This window comes from Pelodiscus sinensis, chromosome 16, assembly GCF_049634645.1.
Source record: "Pelodiscus sinensis isolate JC-2024 chromosome 16, ASM4963464v1, whole genome shotgun sequence".
In the NCBI taxonomy this organism is placed as follows: domain Eukaryota; kingdom Metazoa; phylum Chordata; order Testudines; family Trionychidae; genus Pelodiscus; species Pelodiscus sinensis.
Window position 1 is genome coordinate 601,499 of NC_134726.1, and position 14,078 is coordinate 615,576.

The 14,078-nt window shown below is 49.0% G+C and overlaps 1 protein-coding gene across 16 annotated transcripts in view; it reads right to left on the reverse strand.

The window, feature by feature from the left end:
• Positions 1–14,078, reverse strand: part of MAPK8IP3 (mitogen-activated protein kinase 8 interacting protein 3) — a 126,190-nt gene extending 112,112 nt beyond the window's left edge. For all 16 annotated transcript variants that reach the window (XM_075898970.1, XM_075898969.1, XM_075898966.1 and 13 more), the window contains exons 1-2: positions 13,679–14,078; positions 1,508–1,628 (exon numbers count right to left, since the gene is read on the reverse strand). In XM_075898970.1, the coding sequence (XP_075755085.1) occupies positions 1,508–1,628; positions 13,679–13,996 (439 nt within the window). In that variant the 5' untranslated portion in view covers positions 13,997–14,078. The remainder of the gene's footprint in view (positions 1–1,507; positions 1,629–13,678) is intronic.

A 14,078-nucleotide genomic window follows, 5' to 3' on the forward strand; every position in this document is an offset into this window, starting at 1 on the left:
TAGCCCAATATGTCCCGCAAGCAGGCTCCTGCCTCCCATGCCCCCTACACTGCTCAGAGCGGCTGGCTACAGGAGCCATGACAGCTGCAAGACTGTGCTGGTGCCCAGGACAGCCTCTTCCTCCCTCAGGTCACAGAAGAGCTCAGAGATGCACATGGCCCCCACAGTCAGTTGCTGTAAGCAGCATATGGAGTCAGGGGCAGGTAAAAAATAAAAATAATAAAAAAAAAAAACAGCCTGATGCTCCTGCTAGGCCATGGGTCAGATCCAGAAGCTTGGTTGGCTGGATCTAGACCATGGGTTATATTTTGCCCACCCCATAACAGATGCTTACAATGGTCAATGCAATAGAAACAAAGCTACTATCAACTTATTCGTTGAACATAATTCTCCCTTTAGCCCTCTCAAAAATTGGTACTGGAGTTGAGAATGGCTGGAATTTCTGCACTCTGAATAAAATGCATTAAACAAAGAAACTTCCAAGCAAAAGCTAGCTTCCATGGAACGTAAGAATGGCCATACTGGGCTAGACCAAAGGTCCATCTAGCCCAGTATCCTGTCTGCTGACAGTGGCCAATACCACATGCCCCAGAGGGAAGGATCACAACAAGTAATCCTCACGTGATCCCTCCCCTGTCACCCACTTTCAGAGAAAGATTTTATAGACCTCTATCATATTCCCCCTTAGTCTCCTCTTTTCTAAGATGAAAGTCCAAGTCTTTTTAATCTCTATTCATACAGGACCTGTTCCAAACCCCTAATCATTTTCTGAACCCTTTTCTGAACCCTTTCCATTGCCAATATATCTTTTTTGAGATGAGACCACGTCTGTACGCAGTATTCAAGATGTGGGCATACTTTGGTTTTATATAAAGGCAATAAGTCTTATTCTCTATCCCTTTTTTAATTACTATTTGCTTCTTTCACTGCCGCTGTACACTGAGTGGATGTTTTCAGAGAACTATCCACAATGACTCCAAGCTCTCTCTCTTGAGTAGTTGTAGACAAATTAGTCCCCATCATATTGTATATATAGGTGGGATTATATTTTCCAATGTGCATTACTTTATGTTTTTCAACATTAAATTTAATTTGCCATTTTGTTGCCCAGTCACTTAGTTTAGTGAGATCTTTTTGAAGCTCTTCATAGTCTGCTTTGGTCTTACCTATCTTGAGCAGTTTGGTATCATCTGCAAATTTTGCCACCTCACTGTTTGCCACTTTCTCTAGATCATTTATAAATAAGTTGAATAGGATGGGTCCCAGGACAGATCCTCGGGGGACCCCTCTAGTTACCTCTCTCCACTTGGAAAACTGACCATTTATTCCTATCCTTTGTTTCCTGTCTTTTAACCAGTTATCAATCCACAAAATAACCTTCCCGCTTATCCCATGACAACTTACTTTATGAGCCCTTGGTGAGGGACCTTGTCAAAGACTTTCTGGAAATCTAAGTATACTACAAACACAGCCACAAGAAGCATGTCAGCTGTGTTACTGTACTTACTCTGGTCTGCATAGTTTTTGGACTTCAGTTCCAGTTGCCGGGTCTGAAATTCAAGATGCTCAACTTGGATCTGCAGGTCTTTCTTCTCCTGTTCCAGTGCATCTTCAAACTCTATAAACTTCTGTCAGGACAAAGAAACAAAGCAGAAGACCAACTTGAGAAACAAACACAGTGCACTGTTTCCCTTTCTGTTGCCAATGAAAATGGGAAAGTGTTACTTACACTTGTTTTCAATCAGGTGTCAACACTGCAGATTACAGTATTTCAACCAAGTAAAGAGGACACGTACCAGAATGTCAGCTGCAGAGAGAGCAGTAATCTACAAACAGGGGTCTAAATGAAACACTGACATAAGATGATGAAACTCCACAGACTTAAAAAATGCTGGCGCCTCCTTATGCCGAGCTGAATAATCGGAGAGGAGTTAGTGAACAGGAGCAACTAATAGGGGAGTTTTGCGAGAGAGTTTAGATAAGGAGTTTGAAGGGGGCTTGACACACTTAACATTCTTTATACTTTTTTAGACTAAACTAAAATCAAAATGACCTGATTTTAATTTTTAAAAAGTCTATCAAGAAAGAAATTAGCTCTAGAAGTAAAGAGAAGATGCAGGCAGAAGCCCAGCAACAGAGCAGGGACTACACAGTATATGATGATTACCTGCCCTATGGACAGGTGGCACATGTGTGCATTCAGTGCAAGGAGCTCCTGGCCCTCAGAGATCAAGCAGGGACTTTGGAGTTCAGGGTGGCTGAACTAAAGGAGCTAAGGGAAGCAGAGAGGAACATAGATGAGACTTTCAGGACACAGTAGAACTACCCCGCCTCCAGTCAGACAGCCTCTATGCTGTTGAGGAGGATGAAAGGCTCAGGGAAGGAGAACATCAACCTGGAGCAGAGGGAAATGGTCCCATAGTTGTCTCCCTCCTTCCAGATGATGCTGCGGTAGCCTATTGCACTCAGGATACCTCTCCAGAGGAGAGAACTCCAGTTATTAGGAAAAGGCTCCCCTCACAGACCATCTCCTAGCAGCCACCCAGTGCTGCTGCCTCTGATAGGGCGGTGTGGTGGGAGCTCCCTAGGAGTGGGAATGCACTGGCTGCAACCCCACCTCTGGAGACTATCGAACAGTCGTGTAACTGCTAAAATTTGATGAGGTTACTTGACTATTCAATTACATACTACCTAACATCCCGAGTCACATGTTTTCCTAAGACCAAACACTGCTTAGAGTTAAAGGACAAAGGAGGCTGTTTTCAGGTGATCACCCAGATGTGGAGGTGTCCAAGCACTGAAAATATCCTTGACAGCTTTCATTTGCACATTTAAAACCATAAAACATTTCCTACCCCCATCTCTAACTCTACATACAAGAATGATACATATACCAAAATAAGATAATACAGATCCAGCAGACTGTAACATTAAAATTGATAAAATATCTCATGTAACCTATCTAAAACATCTTTGAGTTATCCATATCTGTATACATAAAACAATTTCATAAAGCGGGGCGGGGAGGGGAGTCCATCACAGGAACACAGGTCCAAACTTGCAGACAGGAGGAGAAAAAGCTAGGTAGGCAATTCTTAAAGAGAACAGAGAGAAAAGGAGTTTACTCAGCTCCCATGGACTCTCAGAATCCTAGAACAAGAAGGAATCTCAAGAGGCCATTATGTCGAGTCCCCTGCACTCCTGGCAGGACCAAGCCCCATCCAGATCATCCCTGACAGGTGTTCGTTTAACCTGCTCTTACATATCTCCAATGATGGAGATTCCACAACCACAAGAATGGTCAGAGCTCAAAAACACAGCATAAGAAAACCACCAAAGATTGTAAATTCAGCCCTAAAAATCACAAAAATTGCCAGCACTGCCTAATGTCCTGAAGCTTCTGTTCTCTGAACCATGCATGGGGGAGTTTTCACTTCCCATTTCAAATGGAAGATCTGTTTAGCTTTTAGCAAGTATTTACAAAATAATGTCACATAATATCTCTTGAGGCTGAGTGTGAAAGTGTTCTCATACAAAAATAAAACTTTTTTTTTTAACATCTTGAATGGAAATGTCATTAGTTTTTTTAACAACCCCAATTTACACATTATACCAAGAAAGAAAAAAACTGCATGCAAAGTTTCAGAGAGAAAGCTATGTTAGTCAGTTTCAGCAAAAAAACAACAGGCTGTGTCTAGACTGGCAAGTTTTTAAAAACTCGCCAGCTGTCTACACTGACCGCTTGAATTTTCGCAAGAACACTGACCATATCATGTAAGAAATCAGTGCTTCTTGCGGAAATACTTTGCTGCTCCCGTTCGGGCAAAGTCCTTTTGCGCAAAAGGGCCAGTGTAGACAGCTCAGATTTGTTTTGCGAAAAAAGCCCTGATGGCGAAAATGGCGATCGGGGCTTTCTTGCGCAAAAGTGTGTCTAGATTGGCACGGATGCTTTTCCGCAAAAAGTGCTTTTGCAGGCTCCTTATTGTTTTACTCACTGCAAACTCTTCATTAGGGAAGGGAGAGGGATTTGTTTTAGGGATGTAAAAGTATAACTGTTTAAATGGTTAAGAACATAAGAACGGCCATACTGAGTCAGACCAAAGATGCAGCTAGCCCAATATCCTGTCTTCCGACAGTGGCCCATACCAGATGCCCCAGAGGGAATGAACAGAACAGATAACCATCAAATGATCCTTTCCCTGTCACTCAATCCCAGCCTCTGACAAACAGAGCTAGGGACACCATTCCTACCATCCTGACTAATAAGCATGGATGGACCTATCCTCCATAAATGTATCTAGCTCTTTTCTGAACCCTGAAGTCCTGGCCTTCACAACATCCTCTGGCAAGGAATTCCACGGGTTGACCATGCGTTGCATGAAGAAATACTTTTGTTTGTAACCTGTTACCTATCAATTTCATTTGGGGACCCCTAGTTCTTATGTTATGGGGAACAAGTAAATTACTTTTCTTTATTCATTTTCTCCACACCCATCATGATTTTATAGGCCTCTATCATATCCTCCCTCCCCCCCAGGTCTGCTCTTTTCCAAGATGAAAAGTACCCATCTTTTTTCTCTGTCTTCATAAGCCTGGGCTTAGTGATTACCATTAACAGTTAATATGTATCAGAGCCATAACACAGGAGCGGCAGCCAGCTTCCTAAGAGTAGGGCTGCAGGTGGGAGCCTGTAGCACTAAGGAGGTTAGCACATAGCTGTTTACACAATTAACCGACAAGCCTGAGCTCAGTGATTAATCCTCACGATTACATGCAGCCCCCCTTTGGATGCCTCTATCAGAGGTAGCAAGGGAGGGCTACAATGTCACATAATATCTCCTGTGACAGCATGGTGGGGCGAAGCAGACGGGACTGGCTCTCTGTACATGGCCGCTCCTGTGGAGCCACCTGCATCTAGCTTGCTGCCGCCCACAGAGGCAGCAGTGGGGTGGGGGCGGGGGCAGGAACCAGCCCATGAAGGGAGCTGGGTTTCAAGTGGGCTCCCTGAATGTACAGCAGGGTTGGGAAATCATTTTTGGCCAGGGGCCACCCCAGAAAGGACAGGACCTAATCCGGAAGGGGCGGGGTCATACTTCTGGGCTGTCCTATCCCCTACCTGCGAGGAGCACGTGGCACTTTAAAGTGCCATGCGCTCCTCGCAGGGTGGGAGGAGGCTTTGTGCGCTCCCCGCCCCCAGGCCAATCAGGGCCTGAGGAGCTGCACCAAGCTTCCTTCACCTTGCCCCCGCATACGGCACTTTGAAGTACCGTGCACTTCGCGCTCCTCCCACCCCCAGGCCAATCGGGGCTTGAGGGCGGAGGAGCATGACGTCTCCTCCCACCTTGCGAGGAGCGCGTGGTGCTTCCAAGTGCTGTGTGCTCCTGGCAGGACGGGAAGAAGCTTTGCGTGCTCCTCCACCCCCAGGACCTAATTGGCCTGGGGACAGAGGAGGGGCAGGGCCTCCGCAGGCCGGATCCAGCCCGCAGAGGCCCTTTTGCTCACCCCTGATGTACAGGCTCCCGTGGAGCTGCCAACCCCAATCCTACACTGCTGCCTCTGCATCAGAGTCGGGGGGGAGGGAAGAGACAGGTGGGAGCCGGTAATCGCAGGGAGCTGGCTTTTAAGTATCACTAAGATACATCCTGCATGTAAATATGTGACTGATAAAAATTCAGCAGCTACATGTTTACAAAAATAAATATTTGCTAACATCCCTAGTACTCACCAGGAGACAGCTTAAAAGCCGGCTCCTGGGGAGGCGGCTGCCGCCCCACATTGCAGATGCATGTAACCAGTGCTTTTTTTGTGATGGTACTGCCAGTACCGGTACCTCCAGACGCAGTATCAGCACCTCCAGTCAGAGCTCAACAACTTTTCCCCTGGAGTATCGGCACCTTTTTTTTTTTTTTAAACAAAAAAAGCACTGCGTGTAACCATGTAACCACAGAGATATTCAGCAGTTATACAATTATCTACTTTTTAACATCCCTAGTCTGTTTTGCTTTGTTCTTCTAGAAAAGCCTGGTTTCTACTGATCTATTTGTTACTATTCTCTCTGGGAAAAAAAAATCATTTTCATTCAGTCATGCATAAGGATGACAGAATTGTTATCATATGCAATTTGTTTTTAATCCAGAAAAAGAGCATCATGCTATTATTGCTTTTCCTATTCTTTCTATCAGGAAACCAGCTAAGCTACTGACATTCCACTGGATTGCAGGGACTTAATATGAACTAAACATAATCTTCCCATGTCCATTAAGCCAAAAGTAAAACTCCCTTTAACTTCAATGGTTCAAAATGATGCCATAAATTATAAGGGAAAACAGGAGCTAGTCTAACAATGTATATTTTATAAAGCAAGAATCACCTTCTGAGCACAGCTTTCCTAAAACAGCATATAGGATAAATTTCCTAATCCACAAGCAAAAGTGAAACTCTCTATTTTACAAAGATTTATTAAAAGTATCCCAGTGAAGCCTTAAGTTATTCAGACTAGTTTTTCAACCACTACATCTGTTTATAAAAACAGTTACATTCATAAAATAATTGAAAGTAAACTGTCAAAACAAAGGACTATTGCTTTGATTCACTTATTTTAGACTATACAATATAGTAGTTAACAAGGAGTCTCCCAGTCACATGTACAAGTTAGAAAGGTTCTCCTTTACAATCATTCCAGATTCAAAAAGAATGATTCTCATTAAATATTCCACTACACTATACATCATCCTTGAATTAAAAAACCAGAGGTATTAAATATTCTTCTTGGTAACTTACCAAATCAGACTCTAGGTCTGTGATTTTCAATCCTTTTTGGTTATTAATCCACAACATGGTCAAAACTAATTACAATGATCCTGAGTTAAGGCACAATCATTTTGTTGTGCGGGAGAAAAGGGGCTGATGCAACAGGATGAATTTCATTCCCTACAGCTCCTTCTCCCCTGCTCAGAGGGTATGTCTACACTACCGCCCTAGTTTGAACTAGCGGGGTAATGTAGGCATACCGCACTTGCAAATGAAGCCCGGGATTTGAATTTCCCGGGCTTCATTTGCATAAGCGGGGAGCCGCCATTTTTAAAACCCCGCTGGTTCGAACCCCGTGCAGCGCGGCTACACGGGGCACGAACTAGGTAGTTCGAACTAGGTAACTACCGTTACTCCTCGTGAAATGAGGAGTAACGGTAGTTCGAACTAGGAAGCCTAGTTCGAACTACCTAGTTCGTGCCCTGTGTAGCCGCGCTACACGGGGTTCGAATCAGCAGGGTTTTAAAAATGGCGGCTCCCCGCTTATGGAAATGAAGCCCGGGAAATTCAAATCCCGGGCTTCATTTGCAAGTGCGGTATGCCTACATTACCCTCCTAGTTCGAACTAGGAGGGTAGTGTAGACATACCCAGAGAGAGCTGTTTCAAAAGGCTCCACAGCCCCTTGAAGAGCTTTTAAATAAGCCTGTGAAAGGTGAGGAGCTATTCCTGGAACTGTAGTGGCAGGATCACACACCTCAGGAGGGAAGTGTGGAAGTGAGCTATTCTTTTCCTCCCAAGAGGCTCCTGTTGGGTTTTAGGCCTGGTCTTCACTTACCAGGAGATTGAGGCTGCAGAGATCAATCTCCCGAGGATCGGTGTAGCATGTCCTTACTAGATCCACTAAATCAACCACTGATCATGCTCCTGTTGACTCCAGTACTCCACAAGATCATGAGGAGTAAGGGAAGTTAACAGGAGAGTTTCTCTTGTCCATCCCCAGCAGTGGAGATGCCACAGGAAATCCAACTAAGATACATCAACTCCAGGTATGCTATTCACTTAGCTGGAGTAGCCTACCTTAGCTGGAGTTCCCTACCTTACTTTTGTGGTCACCAACCAGTCGATCACGATCGACTGGTCGATTGTAGGGGCACTGCCAGTCGATCACGAGACAGTGTTCCCAGACCCTCCTTGCTCCCTTCACACTTAATAAGGAGCCCATGCTGAGGCTACAGCCTCCCGCAAAAACAGAGCTAACTCTGGCTCCCTGTGGCATGAAAAGGAAGTCCTGCAGTTCCACGCCAGATCCAGAGCCAAATCCAGTGTGGAGCCTTGGGAAATTCTCCCCCCCCTCCCCCATGGCAGGCAGGGAAGACAACAAAGTGCACGCTCCTCCCTGCCAACAACAGTGCATGCATTTTCTTATTGTCCCTTCCTTCCCAGTGCTCTGGGAAGGCGCGAGGGAGGGGAGGGTAGTTAAGATGGTGGTGCAGGATCCAGAGCAGCTGGATTTCTTAAAGGAGCAGCACTTGCGATTCTTCCAGCACTGGTGCAGGTCCTGCCCAAGAGATCCTTGTCCCTGGAGACCCCCCAGGTACCCGCCAAGCTGCTCCTACCCCCTCCCCTGGCCAGACCCCCACCAGCACCCTGCTGCTGCCCCCTCCCTCCTGGCCAGACAGCTCCTCCTGTACCCTACTTTCCACCCAGATTCTGCACCCCCATCCCTATTCTACTCACTGGCAGCTCTGTCCTGCACACTGGATCCCTCATTTTTGGCCTCACCTCAAAGTATAGACGGGATCACAAAATCCACTAATCCTGGAATCCCAGAAGAGTTAATCTGGCCTAAGGCCTTGAACCTCAGTCTTGCCTATCCTCCCCACAGGGCTGGAGTGCCAGGAGAGTGAGGTGTCTCAGTTAGGGCCACCTGGAGGGATTCTGGAGGGGTGATTGATTTGCACCTCACTTGTGTAGTCTGCAACTGAATTTTTTGGTGGGTCAGTGGCTCCTGACCCAAAACAGGTTCCTGGCCCCTCCCATAAATAAAGACAAAGCTGAAACGTTTTGTGTTGGACATAATATTTTATTTAAAAATGAAGCCTGGCCAACAAGCTCCCAATTGGGACCAAGCTCACATCTGGCCGCAGCATTGTAACAATCCTGCATCCCCCACAGACCTCAACCCTGAGCCCATCATACACCTGAACCCCCTGCCCTGAGCCCCTCATGCACCCCAGCCCAAACTTCTGCACCCCCACATCTACAAGTTTGTGGCTTGCTCCAGCACCCCAACCCTCCACCTGATCCCACTCTCTAGCCTGAAGCTCCCTCCCTGAACCAGCATCCCATTCTCCATCTTCTCCTGCACCCAAATTCCCTCTCAGAGCTTGCATCTCTCACCTCTTCCCACATCCAAATTCCTCATTCCCATCCCAGAACCCGCACCTCCTGTCTCAACCCAGTGAGAGTGAATAAGGGCTGAGGACAGAAAATGATGGGAAGGAGGGGAACAGAGACGATAGGGCCTTAAGGAATGTGCGGGGTCTTGGGGAAGGGATGGGGTAGATCTTGGCTTGTCCTGACATTTAAAAAGTGATCTTGGGTGTAAAAATGTTGGAGGCCACTGCCTTAGTTTGACTTTGACCCCCAAGTGGAGGCCTGGCCTTAGTGATGGAGAAATTTTGCTCCTCTGACAGTAAGGTGATTAAGTTTCTCTCATGAGCCTCTTCCAGACTATCTCCCATCAAATGAATGCCACTGCTCTAGACATGACTAAGGCCAGATTTACACTAAAAGGGAAGATCAAATCAAGGCTGCAACTCCAGCTACATTAATTCCCTAGCTGGAGTCAATTTACCTTGTTTCGAGTTTCCCTGCTGTCTCTACAGTGGGAGGCCAATGGGAGAAAATGCTCCCATTGGCTTCTCTTTACTCCTCGCTGAAGGAGAAGTATTGGCTGCTGATGGTTCCCCGCTCCCCACCGAGTTTGATTTAGAGACTCTTAACTAGAGGAGTGTTAAGGGGAATGTTGGAGGTATAACGGTTAGCATGGCTGCCTTCCAAGCAATTGGTCTGGATTCAATTCTCAGCCAATGCAGGCTCTGGTTCAGCCTTTCCCTTTCTGGTTAAGCATGGGAATAGCCTAGAGAGGCTGAGGAATCTACATTATTTGAGATTTTTCCAAGCAAGTTATATCAACACCTGTCAGGAATAGACTAGACAATACTTAGCCCTGCCATGAGTGCAGGGGACTGACCTAGAAGACCTCTTGAGGTCCCTTCCAGTCATACGAGTCTACGATAGGGATGTTAAATATTGATTAACTAATCAAACAGTCAATGTTCAATTAGTTGATAAAGTCTAGTGCATGTTCTGCCCCTTCAGGGGCTCTTGTACATTTCAAAGTTGGAACACCACTGTGGAGCCCAAGGCCAGTCCCCCGCTGGGCTCTTGTACATTTCAATGCAGAAATGCCTGCATGGAGCCTGGGGTCAGCAGGGAATCCCTGCAGGCCCAAGGCTCCACATGGCATTCCAACTTTGAAAGGTACAAGAGCCCCTATTGCGGCCCACTGCGCTTCTGCCCCGTCCCCAAGAGCTGGAGGGATCTGACTTAAGTCAGCTCCTCCCAGTCCCCCCATCTCTTAGAGGCAGCAATGGGAGGAAGCAACTTGTCAACTAATGTGTCAAGCAAAAGCTTATTGGATAGTTATCGGATAGTTGATTAGTCACTTACATCCCTAGTCTACGACTCGCTAAATTGAACTCCAGAATATCAATTGTGGCAACATTGATCTTCCATTTAGTAAAAGACATGGCCCAAGATAAAAGTGGAACTAGCAGCTGGCAAGCCTTGTATTATGGATTGCAGAAGCCATGTTATCACTGCCCAAAATGCAGGTCTGGTAAAAATAAGTTCACAGAATTAGAGACCAATTTCTTGAGAATTTTTTCTTTCAAATAACTTTTTATTTCAAATTGTTTAGATTCAAAAACATTTCCAAAACACTACTGCACTAGCTTAATGAAGAGACAGTCATTTTTTGAGCCAAATTGAGTGAAGTGGAAAAAGTAAACTCATATTTAAAAATTCTTTGTTCTAATCAGAAACAGGTATTAGCAGCAGAGGTTCCAAATGGTTTATTTTGTTGTCATGTTTTTAAAATCAAAGAGCTCAAAAACACACAACCCCAGGTTTGATAGCTTCTTCTCCTCTTTCTTGCTTTTAAGTAGGCACCATTTTTAACATCAAGGAAGCTTCACCAAATACTGACCTCTAGACTTGGTTTATTTTCATATCAATCTTCACATAGCTCCTACCTATATATACACACAAACAAATCCTATATTTGGGGACAAGTAAAAAGCCCACTTTCTGAGTGATCTTCTCTCACTACAAGGTAGGAAATCTCCAGGACACTTTTTAGGGAGTATAAGGTCACAGCTGTTAAGAACATGTATGGCTCTGGAACCAATCAATAGATCTAATGAGAGCTAAGACACAATACTTGAAACACATGGGCTATGTCTACACTGCAGGCTTCTTGTGCAAGAACTGTTTTGCAGAAGAGTTCTTGTGCAAAAGGTCTTCCACAAGAGTGCATCCACACTGCCATGTGCTTTTGCGCAAGAGCATCCATGGCAGTGTGGACATTCTCTTGCGCAAGAAAGCTCTGATGGCCATTTTAACCATAGGGGCTTCTTGCGCAAGAAATTCATGTTACCTGTCTACACTGCCCTCTTGTGAAAGAGCTCTTGCGCAAGAGGGCTTATTCTTCGTAGGGAGAGGAATAACACTTCCGGAAGAAACCCTGTTTTCTGACGCTATACAGGCAATCCCCGGGTTACGTGGATCCGACTTATGTCGGATCCCTACTAACAAACGGGACCCTTCCCCCAGCAGACCGCCGAGACGCGACTCAGCAGTCCCACCGCCCGCGTCCTCCACGGCGAGAAAAGCTGCCCCCCCCCCCCGCCCCCAGCAGACCAGGGAGACGCAGAGCAAAGCCGTGGAGGATGCGGGGGGCTGCTGGGTTGGTCCCACAGCGCCGAGGTGCGGCACTACTGGACCAACCCAGCAGCACTCTAGCTGCTCTGCCCCAGGCGTCCCCAAGTCAGCCGCTGCTGAAACTGATCAGCGGCTGACTACAGGAAGCCCAGGGCAGAGCAGCTCTGCCTCGAGCTTCCTGTAGTCAGCCGCTGGTCAGTTTCAGCAGCGGCTGACTTGGGGACACCTGGGACAGAGCAGCTGGGGTGCTGCCGGGTTGGTCCAGTAGCGCCGTGGAGCGGCACTGCGGGACCAACCCGGCAGCGCCCCAGCTGCTCTGCCCCAGGCGTGTCTGATTCAGCCGCTGCTGGTCAGTTACAGCAGTGGCTGAATCTGGACGCCAGTTCCAACTTACATACAGATTCAACTTAAGAACAAACCTACAGTCCCTATCTTGTACGTAACCCGGGGACTGCCTGGACTGTAAATTTACTTGCGCAACAGCGCGCGTGCAGTGTAGCCAGCTAGCAAGTTTTTGCGCAAGAACGATTGTTCTCGTGCAAAGAGCGTGCAATGTAGACACAGCCATCACCTTACAGCTCTCGCAGAGAGGCATTTCACTTCTCTGAATCACTAGTGCATCTTCAGTCCCCCCCAGTCTGCCCCCCCCGCACGCTTCTCTGAATCACTAATGCATCTTCAGTCCCCCCCAGTCTGCCCCCCCCGGCACGCTTCTCTGAATCACTAGTGCATCTTCAGTCCCCCCCAGTCTGCCCCCCCCCGGCACGCTTCTCTGAATCACTAGTGCATCTTCAGTCCCCCCCAGTCTGCCCCCCCCCGGCACGCTTCTCTGAATCACTAGTGCATCTTCAGTCCCCCCCAGTCTGCCCCCCCCCGGCACGCTTCTCTGAATCACTAGTGCATCTTCAGTCCCCCCCAGTCTGCCCCCCCGGCACGCTTCTCTGAATCACTAGTGCATCTTCAGTCCCCCCCAGTCTGCCCCCCCCGCACGCTTCTCTGAATCACTAATGCATCTTCAGTCCCCCCCAGTCTGCCCCCCCCCCCGGCACGCTTCTCTGAATCACTAGTGCATCTTCAGTCCCCCCCAGTCTGCCCCCCCCGGCACGCTTCTCTGAATCACTAGTGCATCTTCAGTCCCCCCCAGTCTGCCCCCCCCCGGCACGCTTCTCTGAATCACTAGTGCATCTTCAGTCCCCCCCAGCCTGCCCCCCCCCGGCACGCTTCTCTGAATCACTAGTGCATCTTCAGTCCCCCCCAGTCTGCCCCCCCCGGCACGCTTCTCTGAATCACTAGTGCATCTTCAGTCCCCCCCCGGCCTGCCCCCCCCGGCACGCTTCTCTGAATCACTAGTGCATCTTCAGTCCCCCCCCCGGCCTGCCCCCCCCCCGGCACGCTTCTCTGAATCACTAGTGCATCTTCAGTCCCCCCCCCGGCCTGCCCCCCCCCCCGGCACGCTTCTCTGAATCACTAGTGCATCTTCAGTCCCCCCCCCGGCCTGCCCCCCCCCCGGCACGCTTCTCTGAATCACTAGTGCATCTTCAGTCCCCCCCCCAGTCTGCCCCCCCCCGGCACGCTTCTCTGAATCACTAGTGCATCTTCAGTCCCCCCCAGTCTGCCCCCCCCCCGGCACGCTTCTCTGAATCACTAGTGCATCTTCAGTCCCCCCCCGGCCTGCCCCCCCCCGGCACGCTAAGGGGGCGGGATCCCCACGGGAGACGGGAAGGAAGGGAACTCTGAGAGCGGCCAGAGGACAGGTCGCGCCCCGCCCACTGGAGCCCTCACCAACCCCGCGCCCCCGCCCCGTGCGCACCGACCGCCAACGGCCGGCCCGACAGCCCCGCCCCGCACAGCTGCCGTTGGCCGACAGGGGCCCGCGGCCTGCGCTCGGCGCGGAGGCTGCCGGGAGCCGGCGCGGCTCACCTCCTCGGCCTGCTTGCGCAGCGCCTTCTCGCGCTCGTACTGCGTGAGCAGCTGCTCGTTGTCCTCGCGCAGCAGCTCCAGCTCCACCTCGTGCTCCTGGTTGTCGGTCAGCACCGAGTCCAGGTTCTCCAGCACCGTCACCACCAGCGGCATCAGCTCCTTCACCACCTCCTCGTCGTAGCAGCGGATGAGCCGCTCGAACTCGCGGTAGATGCTGTTGGCCAGGCCCGAGACGCGCTCCGACATGACGGAGCCCGAGCAGTAATCGTCCCCCGGGTAGCCGCCCACGCCGCCATCGTCCAGCTGGATCTCCAGCATCCTGCCGCCGGACCGGACCGAGCGCCGCCGCCGAGCTGCTGAGGCGGCCGCCGGCTCCGCCCGGCCCCTCCCCTGCTGCGCC